The 21,212-nt window shown below is 39.4% G+C and overlaps 1 protein-coding gene across 12 annotated transcripts in view; it reads right to left on the reverse strand.

Annotated features, from left to right (window-relative positions):
- KAT6B (lysine acetyltransferase 6B) overlaps positions 1–21,212 on the reverse strand; it is a 192,471-nt gene that overhangs the window by 87,817 nt on the left and 83,442 nt on the right. For all 12 annotated transcript variants that reach the window (XM_030568386.1, XM_030568384.1, XM_030568380.1 and 9 more), the window contains one exon: positions 5,094–5,202. In XM_030568386.1, coding sequence (XP_030424246.1) covers positions 5,094–5,202 — 109 coding nt within the window. The remainder of the gene's footprint in view (positions 1–5,093; positions 5,203–21,212) is intronic.

The following is a 21,212-nucleotide window of genomic DNA, read 5'->3' on the forward strand; positions in this document are numbered from 1 at the left end:
ATCCATAAGCACCTGAAACTGAATGATGTCTTGCCCAGGCTTTCTCCACAGTATATTAAACTATCACTGAATCTGAAAAAAATGCTCTTCATACACTTGAATCCATCCCTTTCATAGTAGCCACAATGAACTATAATTTATTAAAGAGTTTAATATAATAGCATTAATACATTTCTAAATTTTAGAACTAAATTACAGTATTTTTAAAGTATGCACAACGGAAAACCTAATAAAATATATTTAATGATATATAATATTCTTTTCATTTTAGTTATATTACTACTTAAACTGTCCTACACCAAACACATATTATGGCAACAGTAAAATAAAAAATGTAATAAGATATTTATATGTAAAAAACTTTAAAAAAAATCTTTGGCTTCAAACAGAAATAAGGAGTATCTGATCCATGACTTCCTATGAAATGGACCCCTCTCCTTCATAGGGAGTGAAATTTGGCGAGAAAACAGTTCTCATGGTTAAGATGGTCAATTCCTCCTTCAAAGAATGCAAATGAGCAGGCACCTTCGGAAATGCAGTGGTATTCTTCTTCAGGATTGGTTGAACAATTATTGCCATTGATCTCACCAGTAATCACCCTTAATTCTGACAAGGCAGATGTTATATTGATAGGAAAGGGCGAATCTTTAAAGGAAGAAGAATTTGCCAATCTGTACCCACACTGATCATCAAGGCCATCAGACTATAAATTGTCAGGATGGTAAGAAGCTTTGGAGCCATAGTAACTCATCGCTATTATTAGACAGGTGCATTGTCATAGTCACAAGGAATGCTCTTGTACGTATTTATCAGTGTACTCTCAGAGGAGAGCCTAGCCATGTGATCCAGGCTGTCTCCTCCTCCAAGTTAGATTGCTGTAAATCTCTTTACCTGAGGATGAGCTAAACCATCACAAAAAAGCTAGATTGGATAAAACATAGAAGAATTTCCTATCTTTGTCCTAATCTCTAAAACCTGCCAATAGGCAGGGACATGGCTACCTCAGGGATGACCTCACCACTCCATAATCCTTCAAGCAGCTTTGCTCCAAGGTATCAATGTAGTCGGAGAAACTCAGTTTTAGACTATCAGGTGCTGGAGGAGAAGATTCATTAGACAGAAGTAGTTTTTATTTTAATTGAGAGCAGATTCTCAAATTGTAATTTAGGCTCTGCCTCTATCATCTATGGCAATTGTCTCAACCTCTCTGCCTCAGTTTCCTCACCTGTAAATTTGAAAGATTTATGTTTACCATTGAGTGATTTTGTGACAAATCAGTTATCGTTTTTAAAGAACTATGAAAATAAGCATTATGTAACAAGCAATTATTATCCTGCTAATTCAGATATGTTAATATACTGAGTTTCCAAGATTTTGTGGTCTTCTATTTCCACCATTCTTGTTATGCTGCACAATTCAGACATATCACTTGCTTCCAATGGTATTCTATGTGGAAGAGAATTATTCACTAGAGTACCATTATTTTTTACGCAGAAAGGATCAGGACACCTGTCACAGTCAGGATGCAAGTAAAAATGTTTTAATAGCTGGAAGTTTCTTAGTTGTTCATTCCTCCTGCCAAACCAACCACCCTCTCCCAGTATTTTGGAATAAAAAAATGGGACATGGGCAAATAAATGAGCAGAGAGAGTGGGAGGCAGTCCTCACTATTCCCTTACTTTTGGCTCCAATCCCCATCCTCTTAACTGAAGTCATCTGTCCCATGCCCTGCAGACCCTAATTCCCCTTCTCCCTCTGCCCTGTCCCCTCCTCTTCTTGATTTGTTCTTCTGTCCTCCTACCCAGACCCCCATGCCTCCTTGCACTTTTCCTTTTCAGTCTAACCTAGATTTGTGCACATTTGCTAGACTCCACTCTCCCCTGCGCCCTCAACTTCCAGCCATCTTCTCTTCTCCTTTTTTTCCCACCTCCAACATAACTATCTTCTTCTGTCCTCTTTCCAAACAGGTCCTAAACTGACTGATTAAAAATGAGTCTGCATGACACTAGCTCCACTCTCCAAAGCTCTTTGGCGCCTTTCACCTCTCAGCTGTGCAGTGGGGAGCAAAAGCAATATGATCCTTCCTCTACATAGGTGAGAGGCAGCTAAAAGATCCTTCCTCTACATAGGTGAGAGGCAGCTAGCATGAGGATCAAAGGGCTATTAGGAAACTGTCAAAGCTGAAAAATATCACTGCTACAGTGCACAGCAGCATCAGCAAGGCCAGGAGCAGGGTGACCAGATGCCCTAGCTAGTTCTATGTGTACTCTGCTGGAGAAGACCAGCAGTGAGCAACACAGAGCTTGCCCAAGATTTCAGTTCTGAATGGCCTCTTTTAAAGAACCCTCCTGATGAAGGAGGATTACAGTCACTTCAGAGGGAGAATATGCCACCTTAGTGCACCCAGGCCCTACATGATTGGGAAATGGAGATGAAACCTGGTTCCCAACAAACCCTAGGGCCAGTTCCCCTTCCTTTTAGGAGTCTTCTCCCTCCCATGCATACCTAAAGTTTCCCTCTGTCCCTCTGTTCTTGCTGGAGTTAGAGAACCCCCGTATGAAACGGCACATGTGACTGAAACAAAGAATGCAGGGGAGCATAGAAAAACACACACTGATAATAGGCATTGCAGTTTAACCTCTGAATCCCAGTTTCACAGATAGACTCTCTCTGTCCAGCAAGAATGCAGATTATTCCTATAGTTTCTTTAACTCCTGCACAGAGGAACCTGCTTGTAGGCGTGCTGCAATGTGCAAATCACAAGTTCAATTACAATGAACAGCCACAGTCAAGTTTTTCTGTTTATATGGTACTCTGAGATTGGTTTTTATTTTAATAAATCATCAGTAACTAAACTTCAGCCATCTGGTGATCTGATTGGCAGTCTCAACATTTCATTTTGTATATCTAATACATCCGAGGAACTAATTAAAGATAATTTAGTCTTAATGAGGCAGAGCAAATGCATCAGTGTTAATTTAAATGGAAGCTGATCCATGAAAGTCAAGGCTTCCAATTCTAATGCTCCTTAAAACTGCCAAAGATTGTTTTATAATGGAAGAATAGCTGATATTTATTACATCATGATTAATGCAAACTATGTTTGCAAAAAGCCAGTATAATCAACTATGTACCAATCCAGTTCATTCTAAAGAATATTTGATTTGGGGTTGACAGAAAGCACAGAGAATTTGGTAAGTCACAAATAAAACAGTTAAAGGAAACATGAACTTTCTAATATAGAAAATCCAGCAATTTGCTTTACTGTATGGTGTAAATACATTAGGATACATGCTTATGGAAGTCTATCGCAAGGTGATACAAATCAATTCAGAAGTGGATAATGGCAAAACTTGATCCTGCATAAATGAAATTTCCCTTTTCTTACTTATAGATGTCCACATTCTATTCTATGCTGTCCTGTTTTATCCAGGTACTTATATGAGCCATGGCTGCGGAAATTTGAGTGCCTCACAATTTTTAATGCATTTATCCGCACAATACTCTATAAAATAGGAAAGTGCTATTATCCCCATTTTACAGACGGGGAACCAAGTCAAAGAGACATTAAGGGCTTGTCTACACTGTAGTGCTTTAGTGTAGATATTATCTGCACTAACTGACAGGATTCTCTCATCAGCGTAGGTAATCCATCTCCCCAAGAGGTAGTAGGTAGGTCGATGGGGGAATTTAAGATGGCTCAACTACAGTGCTCAGGGTGTGGTTTTTCAGACCTCTGACCAACTTAGTTAAACCAACCTAATTTTCTAGGGTAGATCAGGCATACATGACTTGCCCAAGGTTACACAGGAAGTCTGTTGCAGAGCAAGAAATGATCCAGACCAAAAGGACGAGTAAGAACCGAGTATTATCTGCATACTTGTGTCTCTAATGACCAGCCAACCTCATTAATTCTATTAATTACCTCATATACAAGAGGTAACAGAAAAGAACCCTATGGGAAAAGTCCTTCGGGAAAATGAGCAGTTATCTAAAAGTCCTTTATGGGTCTGCTCCAAAATTACTTGCTATAAACACTAAGTTGTCACAATATCGTACACGATTACCCTGAGTTAACTTAAAGTACTTCTAAACTCATACTCTGGATTTCACACATACAAAGCAAAGATTATGAAAATTCAGTATTTTAAGAAAGATTCTATGCTAAGAGGTAAAATGCAAATTTAAGTTTGCCACAAACTTTGAAAGAAGAGTAACTGCCATGGAGCCAGCAGCATGGGGAAGTGCGATGACCAGGACAAAACTATCAGGGAGCTGATCAGAAGAGGAAGATGGGTTACTGTACACTGAGAGGAGGGAGAGAGAGAATGAGCCGTTTAAGCAATTTTCCTTAAAATCATATGACATCTGGGGAAGATTTTCAAAGGTGCAAAGGGCATCAACTTTCCACGCAAGTTGGATGCCTAACTGTACTTGTGCTTTGCAAGTCTCCTTCCGATCTGCAGGGATGCATGACTATACAGTATTTATAAAATTAATGTTTAAAAAAAATGTTTTAATCTTCATGCATTATCGGTTCATAAATTGTTTCCTCCCTCCCCAGGATAAACATGGGGAAACTGGTATACTAGCACTTAGCTAATATTTCAAGTGATTTACTAAAAATTATTATTTGTATTTTCATCCATACATATTTTGTAAAAATTAACAGAATTTTATGTAAAATCTGCAGCAGTATAGATAATAGCCAATTTCTCTATCCTCTACCCCAACTTTTTAAATACTGTAACTGAGTGCTTGTGAAATGTATCAGACTGATAGCCTTGGAGATGATGGATAAGATTCTGAAACATGGATGCCAGAGGTAGGTTTCTAAAATCAAAGCTTTTGCCTCAATTTTCAAAACCTGCTGCCCACACTGACTTCAAGGGAGCTGAAGTCACTCAGATCCTTTGAAATTCAGGCCCACATGAATACTATGAATTTAGGAGTCTAATTTTTAGTTATCCAGGTTTGAAAAGCTTGGCCTAAGACTATTTTTGACTGTAACAGGAAATTTACATATTGAACAATGACCAAAAAGATAGACTTAACGATGGCTCTTGTACAATTTGCAAGTAGAACCAACTTACCGCTGCTGCCACAGTCTGCGCAGGAGAGCAGTTCTTCTGGTTTTTTTTCACGATTTGATTCTTTAGTCCCCAAACAGAAACTACATATTGGAATGGGATCAGCTCGTGGCTAGGGCAAAAATAAATACAAATTGTTGTTACTTTTTTTTACACAAAAAGTGACATTCCAGTCCTCTTTCCTCAGAATTAGAGGACAATTTACCTTCACTTTATTTTCTAAATGTTAGTTTCTTGGTTTATCAGACACTTATTCTGGTATATTAAGTTAATTTTTCCTAATCGATATTATGTTGTAGTCATCTCCTTCACCTTACTCTTGAGGCTCAAATGTAAGTTAAACGTATCATTCATCATAGTAGTATCAAAGTGTTTTATAAAAATGTTCATTTAGCCCCAAACACAATCCAGTTAAGATAATAAACTATCTTCTTTTACAGATGGAGAAAACAGTGGCATAAATGGTGAAATGAATTGCTCAAGGTTGCTTCACATCAGTGGAAAAGCCAGGAGCAACTACCCATCCCATGCTCAGCTGTATCAATTTAGCTGGAATAAATGGGCCAAACGTGTTAACATAACCCAGTCACCTTCTAACATTAAACAGTGTAAAACAAGGTCTGGGGTTTGGTATACACAGACCTAAGCCTGCTTAGTACCATGGCAAACACAGCATTAAAAATCTTTTTAAACTTTTATTAAAAATACGGAGAAGGAAACACATTGAAAGCATTTAAAACAGGGGTGTGCAAACTTTTTGGGCCCAGGGCCACATCTGGGTGGGAAAATTGTAAGCAGGGCCGGGGCAGAGGGTTGGGGTGCAGGAGGGAGGGAGTGTGGGGTGTGCAGGAAGGGCCTCAGGGAAAGGGATTGGGGCAGAGGAGGGGTGCGGGGTGTATGAGGAGGCTCAGGGAAGGGGGCTGGGGCACAGGAGGGGTGCAGAGTTCAAGAGGGAGCTCAGGGCAGGGGTGCAGGAAGGGTATAGATTGCGGGAGGAGGCTCAGGGCAGGGGTTTGGGGTGCAGGGTGTGGCAGGGATTGGGGTGTACAGGGTGCAGCATGGAGCTCAGGGCAGGGGATTGGGGTGCAGGGCGTACGAGGGGGCTCAGGGCAGAGAGTTGGGGTGCAGGAGGAGTGTGGGGTGCAGGCAGGGAGCTTAGGGCACGAAGTTGAGGGGGTGCAGGCAGGGTTCAGGATCCCACCCTGCTTACCAAAAGCGGCTCCGGGGTGGCAGCCGTGCGCACTGGGGCTGGGGCAGGCTCCTGGCATGCCTGCCCTGTCCCCAGCCCCACGCCACTCCAGGAAGAGCCCCTTGCCGCACCTCCAGGTACCTCCCCTGAAGCTCCCATTGGCTGCAGTTCCCCGCTAACAGGAGCTGTGGAGGGCGGTGCCTGGAGGCAAGGGCAACGCACGAAGCCCTCTGCCCCTCCGCCCGGGGGCCGCAGGGACGTGGAACTGGCCACTTCTGAGAGTGGCGCGGGGCCCACGGCGCCATGGGGGGCAATCCCACGGGCTGGATCCAAAGCCCTGATAAGCTGGATCTGGGCCGTAGTTTGCCCAACCCTGATTTAAAATGTAAAGCTTTGAATGAGGCTTTCATTTTAGCAACATCCCTTTTTCCTTTTCCCATTAGCTGGAGAGAGTTTTTAGAAGGAAAAACCCCTTGTTTGACAGTCTCTTCGATGGGAGTATCTGAGATGGGAAAAGAGACCAAGTTAGTTGTGACAGGCGGGAACTGTTGCTGAAGTCCAACCTCATTTCATCTCAGGTGGTGTCTGGGATTCAGCCGGAGTTCGTAGGGATGGCGATATCATCTGGATCCAGTTCTCTGGCCCTATCTAGTTAGGGCATCCCTCAGGATTAGACAAACAAGGTCTGGCATGTCAGAAGAGGGTGGGGGCGACAGACATTATGGTGAAGCTTGCTCCACTAGCCTCAATCTGTTATTTTTGTATTTTCCCCCAAAGTCTCTTTAAAGACCCAAAAAGGGAGTGATGGGTGGAATTCCCATCCCCATTCCCTCACTATTTTGTCCACCAGTTAGGCCTAATATATAACACACCAATTTTGGATCATTAATTTCCAATTCCACATGTTCTGCTTTTACCAAGCAAGATTTCAGCATACTCCCTGAACCATCTCGGCAGGCTTTTTTGTTTGGACTAATTCCGTTTTTCCTGTTTGGTTTTCTTGCACCTGTTCCCACCACCATTTGTTGTTATAGGTTGTTGTGACATCTTATGTACTTTTACATACCTTTTACAGTGGGGCTTATAACTAGACTACTTTGGTAGGCCCAAACACCACAAACACCTCTCATCCACGCTTACTCCAACTTAAAACAACACCATCTCTAATGAGACAAGAGCAAGGGGATATCAAATAAAATTGAAGATGGCAAATTCAAAACTGGTAAAAGGAAATTACTACTCCACATCAGAGACAACTAAATTGTGGGAACTCATTGCCAGTATATACAATTGAGGCTAAGAGCTCAGCAAAATTCAAATAAAGATTGGGCATTTGTAGGGAAAACAAGAATATCACAAGCTATAATAATAACAACAACTATTACAACAACACATTAGAACTTTGGAAGAGACCGAGACCCTAAATCAGGGGTAGGCAACCTATGGCACGCATGCCAACGGCGGCACGCGAGCTGATTTTCAGTGGCACTCACACTGCCCAGGTCCCGGCCACTGGTCCGGGGGGGCTCTGCATTTTAATTTAATTTTAAATGAAGCTTCTTAAACATTTTAAAAGCCTTATTTACTTTACATACAACAATAGTTTAGTTACATATTATAGACTTATAGAAAGAGACCTTCTAAAAACATTAAAATGTATTACTGGCACGTGAAACCTTAAATTAGAGTGAATAAATGAAGACCCGGCACACCACTGCTGAAAGGTTGCTGACCCCTGCTCTAAATATTAGGTAGGAGGAAACTCTCTCTGAGGACACGTTATCCCATAACTGTCCACTAGAGGGGTTTCTTGCCCCTTCCTCTGAAGTAGCTGGTACTGGCCTCTGTTGGAGAAAGGATCCTGAACTAAAAGGACCCCACCAATCCGATCCGATCCGATCCGGCAATTTCTATGTCCCTATTGAATCAACATATTCTACGGGAATAAATTAGACAAACACAAACTTTAATTTAGGAAGTCTGAGTTTTTCCCAACAAAGCACATTTTTCTGATCAGGAATTCAGTTGAAGGGTCTCACTGTTCGTCCTCTGCTGTATGACAACTTAACATCAACATATTAAAATACTTCAAAATAATTTGTGTAATAGATTTCAATGTGTTAAAAACAACAATCACATTAGCTAGAAAAGGCTAGCTTACTTAAGGTGCTTATGGGTCTGATCCTGCAGACATTTCTTCAAATGGAAGTACTCACAGTAGGAAGTACTAAATGTTTGCACAATTAGGTTCTAACAGAATTTTTAAGTTTCATAATCACTAGAAGATAACAAAACAGTTAAAAAAAATCATGTGAAAGATCTGGAATGCAGCAGAACTATAGTATTAGTGTAGATACCAAACTGAACAAATGATATTTTAAAAGATATACAAGCTCCAAATCAACATTTTTGCATTTCCAAGTGGAAAAAGAGGCAAGACAACACTTAACCAACCACTGGTATTATATGACGTTACTACAGAAATTCATTTTAAGAACATGTAAGTCTACAATTACTTCTCCCAATGGTTCTTTACTACTCCTAGTGATACTAAGGCCTCATACATCTGTTTATGTGTAGACTCATGAATGCATAGAGGTAGCAGTTTTCATAGCGGTTAACATACTGCATTAAACAAATATTTATTTCTCAGAACTACAGTTTTGTTATTTGCTGGAATGTCCCTTTAAAATATAATTTAAAGGATTTTGATATTCACACATACTCTCAGACACAAACACACCACACCACACCACACACAAAATCCACCCTTAGCAAAATATTTTTGATTTATCAGGAATCATAGATTTACTGGTCTTAAATTTTGCATAAATGCATTAAAGGAGACTGAAACATCATCTTCTGCTGTGTCAGATATAACTGCAGACAACATGTACTGATTAGTTTTATTAATGCCACCAATTGTTACAAATTATGTTTACTGCTGAAAAATCAAATCGCCACCTTGAAAGAAATAATTAGGAAAATTATAGCATTGTGTCATTTCTAATTCAATCATGTTTCTAAAACAGTGAAAATGAATTTCAATAATTTATTTTAAATTGTTGTGGGATGACCTTCAATAGCTTCATTAACCTTACTGGTCGGAGCATTCTTCATTTCAAAGTTTAAAAACCAATGCAAGAAGTGAGAGAAGAAAAAAAAGAGCTGTGTTGATTGTTCTTGCTCAACAGGGGCCTTTTGAATTCAGTAAGCCCCTCCCTCCCACTTCAAGCACACTGCAATTTTTGCCTATGCAAATATACTTTCTAAGAGTGTTAGGAACATTTCTCCAGTACAGAAACCTTTAAAGAATTTGCAAAAGCTATAAATTGGTTACTGACCCTGCCATCACCTTAAAAAAATGTCAGGCAACCAGTGCTACCCATTGGTGGATCTAGTTATTACCTGCAACTGCTCAAATGCAGCATCTTGGGAACACTTTTGGCCCTTTAAACAACAATTAAAAGAATAATCTGATTTAAAAAGCAATAATATTCCCTCAACAGAGGCCAGTGAAAATCCTGTCTTTGCAGTCATAGTATTCTTTCCTTGATTTGATTTAACAATGGTTTAGTCATTTCTGCCATGCTTACTGCAATAAATAATGCACAAAATGTCACATATCATTCATGCAATGAAACAAATCCAGGTCTACAATCTCATTTGTCTTTCCCAGATAATTTTTTTGCTGTAAGAGAGACATGGCTATTGGCCAGCATTCATGCTCTTTTTTGTTTTTAACTAAAGGTAACATAAAGGACAAAGGTTGTCGGTAGTTCAGGGCTAGAAAGACTGATGTCCCCATAACAAACCTAATAATAGAAAGCTTACAGATCCTATCACTTCATGCTACGTTTCCTAGAACCCTACAGCGCTGATGTTCGCCGTCAGCCATTTATATTAATGGTAACTACTTCAGTGCACCAGTGCATTATAAGACAAAAATAATGTCTGCTGTGCTACCTATCACCGAAAATTCAAAAGTCTTTAAAACTCTTTCCCAATACACTAACTCAATTATCCAAAATTATGTGCCTAGGATTTTAAATGAAATGGCATACAAACTGGCTGTATGATTATTTTGGCTCACAGCTGTCTCAACTAGGACATGTACAAGAAATAATTTTTTACTAGATCAGGATATGATCCAACACAAACTAAAAATAGCATATTAAGTACTGTACATACTTCGTACCTATACCTGTGTTTTCAAGTCATATCCATTAGTTTAACTGCCCAACCCAAGTAATTAAATACCAGTGTCATCACCACAAAGGTAACAGGTAAAGAGAACAAAGTAATTCCACTCTGCCTCTTATATGAACAAGAATTGCCAGGTAAGCTCAGATCCCACAGTCTTTGTAGTTGGAAATAACTGCAGGAAGCAGAAAAGACACAGCATGACTTTCATCTTGAACTCACAATACTAGTATAGTTAAAGAAATCTTGTTGTGTCTTGTAAACTGAACTGATTTGAGAGAAAAAATGTTGACTGAATAAATCCAGCACCTGAATAGGTTTTCTGATTGTAGAAGATAAATACAACTAATAATTTTGCTACCAACTGTAAATTATTTTAAAAGCTCATTTTTTTAAAGAATGTAGTTACTAATTATGTTAAAAACATGTCTAATCAGATGAGCTATTAGAGGTTGCATGCCACATGTCCAAACAACGTGCCATTGTTCCTTCAATACACCTAATTAATCAAGGGCCATTTTTTCCTCCGTATTTACTTTGAGAGCCAGTGAAAATATTGTGATATATATGATGATTTCATTTTGTTTTTAAATATAATATTTAATATTTCTAAATTGTATTTTCTCTTCAAAAGATTCTGACTTACCAGATCATGCAGAGTGATCACCACTAGCAAAATTTCCAAGGTTAAAAATCGCCTCCCCTCCCATTTCTCCTCAGTTTGAGAACTTTGTACACTACCAGGTTGGATAAAAATCAATTATTTAAACTAAAAAAAATCAGATTTTATTTACATCAGTTATTTTTATAAAATGCTTTTTGAGGAAAAAACCTAAAGATAAATTTTAATTAAGATATTTTTGAGCTATAATGTATATCATCATGGAATAGGTATTATAAATTCTAATTCTATAGTATGAGACAATATATTCATGTAATGTTTAAGAAAAGTTTTGTAAATGCGTTCCAATAGTTCATGGATTAGGGATCCAATCTTATGGGATTCCACAGGCTTCTGTATAGATTATTTAGATTAAACTTTCTATCTACACAATGGGACTCAGTGCTCAGTCTAGAGCAGTACTTCTCAAAATTGGGCTGCAGCGTGTTCAGGGAAAGCCCCTGGCGGTCCAGACCGGTTTGTTTACCTGCCGCGTCCGCAGGTTTGGCCGATCGCAGCTCCTCGGTTCATCACTCCAGGCCAGTGGGAGCCACGATCAGCCGAACCTGCGGACACGACATGTAAACAAACCGGCCCGGACCACCAGGAGCTTTCCCCAAACAAGTGGCGGACCAGCTTTGAGAAGCACTGGTCTAGAAGATACCATCAGAGACGCTTAGTTTCGCAGTTCTCAAACTGCAGATGTGTGTCTCCAGAAGTAACATGCTTGTTAACAGCAAAAACGTTTTCAATAAATAAGTATTATAGAAGTGAGAAATAACAGACCTCAACTCTATTGTCCCTCTGCAAATTTGTGTACACAGAATCCATCTCTTACCTCTCTCTAGAAGTGCAAAGTTTCAAAAAGTTCAATGAATAGAAGATTGTTGGGGGCGGAATAGATCTGGATAAGGAGAAGAAGTCTGGAGATAAATGTGAGAAGTGAGGGATATATGCTTGTTATGTTAAATATTATATGTTTGTTGTAGACGAAAAAATCCAGAATACTTTATGTTGTTGTTTTAGTTAAATAAAACAATTTAAAATGTCTGCCTGGTGTTGTTCTCCTCCTAATACAACATGGTAAGAAAATCCTTCAAATATTAATTATTAACCCATTCAACTGGAGATAGGTCACCTCCCAATGACTTCATAAATATCTGCTTCAATTACCTTTGGTATATGAAATAACCAAACAATCATTGATTTTCTGATATAGCTGTAAATCTAATCTAAAAAGTTTTAAAAATAAATCACTGTTTAAAAATGTATAGTATGTACAGTCTAAAAATGAAACTTACATCTATCGCTGAGTTGTGAAGGATATGTATTAAGAATATAACAACCAACAAGAATGCACTTTAATGTAGAAATCCAATATTAAATCAAGTCTTCCTGACTAGTGATTTAAATCATGATTTGATTTAAATCAAATCCACCCTGTGAGCTACTGATAGTTTGCAAAGATTTCAGATGCTAAGACAGGGGAGGAGGGGACTTCCAATACACTCTCCCGATATATGTTAAAAAAAAATTAGGACTCGAGGCATTTTCTACTATTCGTTAATGTGAAAGTATCATGACAGGACATGTACAATTCATATGTATTTTAACATCTTACTAGGTATCAAACTACTATTTGTGTATACACCAGACTACTGTAGTTAATCAACCCCTTGAATGTCACAAAAATACTAGAATCCTACAGTGATAGTAATTTCACTGCCATCAATAGTTCTGATACATGCCCATGGGGAACGCAAGTGCCCTGCAGCTGCACACTTCATGACCTGGAGCTGCCCAAGGGCAGCAAGCTGTCACTCCTACAGTACATACCAAAGACAAGACTGAGCTATAAAATAATAAAAATGTTTTATAAAACCACTGAAGTAATATATCTACAATGTTCAGCACTTTGTTATTTTAACTTTAATAAAAAGAACTATTTACTATTTGCTAAGAGGTACTTTTTCATTAATGTTACAAATATAGTACTAATGTCAAAGAGGGTTCTACTCAACACTCACAATTTCAAAGTATGACATTGTTATGTTAGTTTAACCAGTGCAAGTTGTTTTTAGACAAGGCTTAAGTACCACTGTCACTGAACTTGTTATCTAATCTATGCAACCTGTACTTATAGCTTTCATGAATCACAGGTATTTGTCCTAAGAAATTAATGAGCTTTTCCTAGTAAGCCAAATTAACAGTTGGTGTAACTCCACTGGACTTTAATGAATTTACACTAGGACAAATTTGCCCAAAGGGTCAACAGAGCTTGTATTAATTTTCATTGGTTACTTAAGATTGGGGCAGTGTGTTGGTGTTTAAAGGTCATATGTCAAACCTATGAGAGATCTTCCAGAAATTCTAAATTCCTAATCCTGCAAACTCCTATGCCAGTGAGTAGCTTCATACCTTCGTGTAGTTCCACTGAATTCTATTAGACTATTCTTATTTTTACAGGGGCAGCACCTAGATCTCCAATCAAAGGTTAAGATCACATTGTGCTAAGCAGACTCCTACCATGCTCAAAGTTACTTATGTTCTTAATGAGAGTCCATATTACAAACATACATTTAAAAAATCAGATTTTTAAATTTGTGCTTTTTTAAAATACAAGTTTCTAAAGAAAAAAGTTACAAATCTTTTTGAAAAGTCAAGCTCACTATTGTCCCACAAACTCCCTTACCTCAAAACTTCACCTCTACTAGAAAACAGTTAAGTATATTATATACACAGACATTATACATCTAAATTCTGTGGAGACAGACAGCATGCGAGTAATTTCAGGCTGAAAAGAGCTTTTTAAGCAAGTTAGATGCTGGGGTCAAAACTGTTTAAAATGGAAATTGTCATGACCTTAACTGTGGATCCCATGCCATGGTCCCATCATCTGTATCCCTCTGCAGACTGCTAAACTCTATTTACAACCTCATGAAAGACTTCTAAAAACATTCCAATTAGAAGCATAAATCTACTTTCTCTGGCATTTTCTATATTTCCATAATGTTATTAAATGGCCCCTGAAGAGTCTGCTTTTCATTTCAGTTCCTATTGAGAGAAGGGTCTGCATATATAGACCACTGCCAGAGCCAAGATAACTGACACCCTTTTACTGCCTCAGAAGTAGGGTGACCCGACAGCAAGTGTGAAAAATCAGGACAGGGGGTGGGGAGTAATAGGAGCCTATACAAGAAAAAGACCCCAAATTGGGGACTGTCCCTATAAAATCAGGACATCCGGTCACCTTACTCAGAAGACAGGCCAAGGACCAAATGGGCCATATTATTTTGATGGTTGATCATTGATGAGGCACATTGGCATGGTATGATGAGTTCTTTAAACTGCATCTCCCTAACCGCACCTGTTGTGTTGATAAAAAGTAGACTATTCTCTAGAACTGATAACCCATCTCCTTCCTCACTTACACACACACACACACACACACCACCATTTCTGCTCATGCTTGTTTTTCATCTAAAGTCAAACTGTCTTTCTGACATCACAGTTGATTGAAAGGATGATTATGATGTCACAGTTAGGATTTAGGTTTCAGGTGCATAATAAAGAGAAGCAGGTGCTTGGAAATACTTCTGTTAAAAGTTGTTTAAATATATAGTATGACAGACTACCCAGACCAGTGGGGTACAAGAATCTGCTAGAGAGCAAATATACTGGTCACTGGATGAATAGTTTTCTGTTCCCTGAGTGACCAGAGGAGGGGCTGCACTAGAGTAATCAGGAAACTGCTAGAACCAATTAAGGCAGACAGGCTGATTAGATCACCAGCAGCCAATCAAGGCAGGCTAATCAGGGCACCTGGGTTTAAAAAGGAGCTCACTCCAGTCAAGTGAGGAGGAGCCCAGAGGAAAGGAAGTGTGTGTGAGGAGCTGGGAGCAAGAGGCACAAGGAGCTGAGAGTGAGAGGGTGTGCTGCTGGAGGACTAAGGGGTACAAGCGTTATCAGACACCAGAAGGAAAGTCCTGTGATGAGGATAAAGATGGTGTTTGGAGGAGGCCATGGGGAAGTAGCCCAGGGAGTTGTAGCTGTCATGCAGCTGTTACAAGAGGCACTATAGACAGCTGCAATCCACAGGGCCCTGCGCTGGAACCCGGAGTAGAGGGTGGGCCCGAGTTCCCCCCAAACCTCCGAACTCCTGATCGGACACAGGAGGAGTTGATCCAGTCTGTGGGGAAGATCACTGAGGTAAGCAAATCTGCTAATAAGCGCAGGACCCACCAACGTAGAGGAGGGACTTTGTCACAATAGTCATACTACCATTACCAGCTTTTTATCCAAGGATCTCAAAGTGCTTTAAAAACCTTCAACTACCTGAGCCTCCAACACCCTTGTGAAATAGTAAAATGGGGATAACACTTTTTACAATTGCGAATCGGATGCAGACACACACTAAAGGACTTGCTCAAGGTCACACAGCAAATCATGACAGAACCAGGTCTTCGGACTCCTAGCCCTGTGCTTACCCTTAAGATCACTTTTCTTTTTAGCTTAAAAGTGCCAGAATGCACCGAAGCTCAAACTAGATAGGTTAACACGTATTCACCTAGCACTTGCATTTTTAGAACAGATTCCCATCCAAAGCCCTTATTAATTACTGTAGAAACACTTCACCCATCACTGACGTGCACTTTGGAAGTACACAATTCTCAGCCACACTATTTTCCCCTAATGTTTCAAATCAATACAGAATGTTCAGTAGCAACATTCACTAATTGCAGTTGATGGATTTTTGTATAAAAGGTACCCCTTTATGGAAAAAACCTAGGTTTACATGCATAACATTTTAGTGGGGGAAGAAATGCACAAAACAGCATACACTAGAAGATAGGTTTCTAAAGGGGATATTTTTCAAGATTCTCATGAGGCAGCAATAGCTCTGTCAAACAGGAAGAGAGTGTTTCAATTTGCACTAGTACAGGTGAGCTCACAAAAGGTACTATACCTCTACCTCAATATAAAGCTGTCCTCAGGAGTCAAAAAATCTTACTGCATTATAGTGGAAACCACATTACATCAAACTTGCTTTGATCCACCGGAGTGCAGAGCACCGCTCCGGAGTACTGCTTTACCACATTATATCCAAATTCGTGTTATATCGGGGTAGAGGGGTACTTAGACAACAGTATCCAATTTCTAGCTTTGGATGTCTAGAACAGTGGCTCTCAAACTTTTGTACTAGTGCCCCCTTTCACATAGCAAGTCTCTGAGTGCGACCCCATTTATAAATTAAAACCACTTTTTAATATAGTTAACACCATTATAAATGCATAAGGCAAAGCAGGGTTTGGGGTGGAGGTTGACAGCTTGTGACCTCTCATGTAATAACCTCGCAACCCCTTGAGAGGTGGGTCCTGACCCCTAATTTGAGAACCCCTGGTCTAGAATATGAAAGAAGCTATAAAAAGTCAAATTCTAGTCTACTTCAAATGAAACTGTCTATGTTCCACACATGATTCAAGAGATTAAATTGAAACCCTACACTAATCTCTATAATGATGTATTACATCTACCACAGTAACACTCAAATGCCCCACTCAGGATGATTGCCACGTTGCACTCAGCACTATACAAAATACACATATATGTAGAAAATTTAATATTAAAATTCACCTCATGTGCAGGGGACCACCTCAAGACCTAGGCACGAATTAAATACAGTTTTAGCAATTTAAGTCAAAATAAGACTTAAGTAATGCCAAGACCTTGGGTTGGTTCCCTACAATGTTATCCCGAAGTCCACTCTCTCTTGAATCTTACTCTCTGTCTGGTTGCAATTTATAACCACATAGACTGAAACCTAAACAATAATCTCCTGCCACTATAAATCAATATTTCCCAAAGTGTGGGGCACACCACCCAGAGGAATATGCAAAGAAATAGCTGAGAGGTGAAAACAAATATCGCAGTTGTTCTCCAGTGTCTCAGCTTTCATTTTTAAAAAAGTCAGCCTCAAGCTGTGATGGTTGTGGAGAAAACCATGACCTGAGTGTAATGGAGGCAGAGAAGTCTGTCTGAGTCTGCAGACAGCCTAAAACAGTAGCTCCGAGATGTCAATTCCCTTAATCATTTCAATGGGCATCCATTCAGATGCCAAAGATGATACTTCAAGTGTCACATAATTATTTCACTGTTCATCAGAACATGTAAAAAAAAAGTATAGAATTAGCATATTATGAAGAATACTGCATGGCAACACTGAAGGCAGTCTGATTGATTTTACTTTCTTGAACAGGGACTCATTTTTCAAAATTTCATAACTTCAGTAACTTCTCTTCACATCACCCTTTCAAGTGATACTATCAAACTGAAATTTAAGTAACTTCTTAAAATTCCAGTTCCTGAATAGAGCAACTTCCTTTAAACAAATGTGTCATTTTTCTTATATTCACTTTTAAAATATATGCTTATATGCATCATTTGAGTTAAGGAAAGGAGCTTCTTTCAGTTACAGTAATCTTAAGTGTTATTTATTTCTAACCACTGTAGGTACACATACATTTTCCTCACAGAAAGGAGGATTTTGAAGTTGAGAATGTCCCTTTAAATTGTGCATTTAAGCTTGGTAAGCATAAAAACAAATTCAGTGATGAATCCTGGTCAGGACCCACCTGAAGCATGTTGCGCATATGCTAAGAAAAGCCAACTACCAATTGTGCCAAACTGTAATAATTACGTGATGGTTTGGTAATATAAACAAATTAAAAGCTAGATCAACTCATCTTCACTTATGTCCTAAGGTTGCATTTAAACCTAAAGTGAAGAGCAAGTACATTAATCCCATTGTGCTGCTGGATACGCTGACTTTTAGTCAGTCCTGATTACTTACCAAGCAGCGAAAGTTTCAGAGTTAGAAGTTGTCATCTTGCAGTGGCCTAAGACAAGCTATTCTCATGTCTTGGCCACTCCCGCCAAACCACACCCCTTAGGGGAAGGCAGGTTACCTTCCTTTTCAAGTGACCTCACAAAAATGAAGGAAGAAGATTCTTCCTTCCCCTAGATAGCAAAGGGAAGGTTGGCTATTTCATTCTGCCATCCTTTCCAGCCATCCCATTCAAAAAAAGAATGGGCATGAAGAGGACAATCTCCTCTTTCCTCATAAAAATCACTGAAAACGCTGTGGAATATAGGACTTTAAACTTTTATGTTGTTGGAAAGGTTGAGACTTTTCCTCCTCTCCTCCCACACTGAACTCATGGCTCAGAGAGAAGAACCTGACAACTTCCTCGTCACTGGGAATTTTTGCTGAGCAGTCAGATCATAGTAGCTGAAGTGGTCTGATATGTGCTAAATAATATTCCTTTCCAGTTTGATCACCTTATAGTTCTGGACTGCTACCAATCACTTGCTGTTAAACCAGAAAAGCAAGTTTTCCCCCATCAGCACCTGATCAGAATATCTCAGTAAAAATCTAATTTATATTCAAGATGCTGTCAGATCTCTTATCACATGAGGCACCCAAGTATATTATAATTGCCTGATACAAGCTGGAACTTTGCTGTAATTCTCAGTCATCAGTGGCCAATGCCCTTCAAGCAGGTAGTTTAGGTATCCTGGTCCATTGCAGAAAGGTTTCCACATCAAAGCTCTGTTTCTGCTTTCACTCTTCATAAATGCAGTTTTTTTCCCCCATCCACTAGTCACTGGATTATGGAACTAGGAAGATGGAAAAAGGTGTCCCTCAAACTCCTGACTAGGTTTGTTAAGGTTCACTACACATGCTACCACCACTTTATATTATATCTTAAAAAGGATCAGAACAGCATTAGATTTTGCCTAGCAAAAAGAACCTGCCTAAAATATTTCTGAATGTGTTACAATTTTAATTGCATCACAGGAGTAATCACTTCTAATCTGCAGTCTAACCTTCAAGTAACCTGTGATCAGAAACAGTTATAGAAACAGTTCCTCCATCAGAAGCATTTGGTTATGCTAAAATTGCTGGGCAGAGTTTGTTATTTGAAATACACCTTCTGAAGAAACATGCAAGAGCAGAAAAAAAGAAGACAGCAATGTAGCTTACAAGCTTGTGAGGAAGCTATAGTTTAATACTTTTCATAGATTCCAGTGTGAGAGGGACCACCATGATGATCTAGTCTGACTTCCTGTGTAATATAGGCCATAGAACGTCCCAAAATAATGCCTAGAGCAGATCTTCCAGAAAAACATCCAATCTTGATTTTAAAAATAGCGAGTAATGGAGAATCCATTGTTCCAATGGTTAATCACTTCCCTGGTTAAATTTTTACAGTTTATTTCCAGTCTGAATTTGTCTAGCTTTAACTTCCAGCCACTGGATCACATTATACCTTTCTCTGCTAGAATGAAGAGCCCATTATTAAATATTTGTTCCCTATGTAGGTATTCATAGACTCCAATCAACTCACCCTTTAATTTTCTCTTTGTTAAGCTAAATAGATTGTGTTCTTTGAGTCTATCACTATAAAGCAGGTTTTCTAATCCTTTAATCATTCTTGTGGCTCTTCATATCACCTAGACCTCTAATAGAAACTACTGTCCACTACATCACCTGCAGCCAGATAACACCCTGAAACTTTTAAGATAGAGTACAGAGACTTTGCCATTAGCCTGCTTTGTGAACTTGGGCAAGTCATTTCACCTCTCTGTGCTTCTGTTTCTAATAAATATTGACCTCTTTGTAAAGCCCTTTGAGATCTACTGATGCAAAGTGCTACATAAAGAGCTAGGTATCATTATTGTAAAAGAACAAACAAATCCAGTTGAATGCTATAGATAATCACAAGGGAGTGGGAGAGGATTTTCTATTTAAAAGGAAAGGCTAACTAAATGTAATGAACGACAGGTGGAGGCCAGTGATGTAGGTAAACTTGAAGAAAACCTAGTAACGGCCAAAAAAGAGCTCAAAATCCATTCAGGGACCAGCTGCCAAGGAAGAAAACAGAGAACACTCCTTCAGTGTTCTGTTTGGAGTATTCCCTTCAGTTCCCTCCAGCTTTCAGTGGGGCTTCACGCTCAAGTCCCCCTATCTCTAGGGGATCTTATGGCAAACACAACTTCAGCTTTACACTAAAGACTCGCAGATCTACCTCTCTAAACTGGATCTGTCTCCTTCTGTCTAAATTAATACTGTTGCCTCTTTCTAGCATCTCTGTTGAGGTGCAGCTGCCAAAGTAAGTTCAATGCCACCAAAACTAAATTATTGATCTTTTCCTTCCGAAGATCTCCCACTAGCCTCAGTCACCCTGGGCACCTCCCCTACCCTCCCTGTAACTCAGATTTGTAATCCGGGCCTCATCTTTGACTCCAGCTTCTCTCAAGATCCACACAGCTCGACTGCATCTAAATCTTACTGCTGCTTCTTGTGCAAGGTCCTCAAAATCCAGCCTCCACTGATTCACAAAAACACCAGGTTTGTTATCCCCAAAGTGTCAGTGTACACACCAGCCTGTTTGATTCAATTGAGAATCACTTCCTATACTGATTCAACTGAGGATCAGCTCACAGCACTGAGATAGATTTATAATTATAACAATCATAAGTTTATTCTGTTAAGATTTAAGAGATAGTGAGCAAGGATAATACATGCTTTCTAGAAACCAAGCTTAACTTTAACAGGCTAATCATATGTCTAAAAGCTGTCTTATTTCACCTAAATGTCCTTTACAGTGCTTCCAACCAAGGCAAGATGGGATCCCCTTTTCATGAATGCAATCGTACTGCCCAGTTGCTTTCTCAGGTGCAGGATAAAGGTGTGTCCATCTGCCTTCATCTTTTATCCCCCAAATCCACTGTTTGTCCCCCAAGTCAGGATAACTCCCTCTCCTCCCTGTGATTATTCCCTGGTGTACTGATTTCATGCTGACTGTGTGCAAATAGAGCGTTTGCTGTGTTGGTTTAGAACGCTTAATTTACACGTCAACTGAGGCATACGTCCTTTATGTGGCAGAAATATGTTTGTCAACCCTGCCTTGATTCAGACTTTTTTAGGAACATATTTTCAGGGTATACGTACACACACCCATTTAACACACTATCTGTACAAATATTCACAATATTCATGTGCCTC

Source organism: Gopherus evgoodei, chromosome 7 (assembly GCF_007399415.2).
Source record: "Gopherus evgoodei ecotype Sinaloan lineage chromosome 7, rGopEvg1_v1.p, whole genome shotgun sequence".
In the NCBI taxonomy this organism is placed as follows: domain Eukaryota; kingdom Metazoa; phylum Chordata; order Testudines; family Testudinidae; genus Gopherus; species Gopherus evgoodei.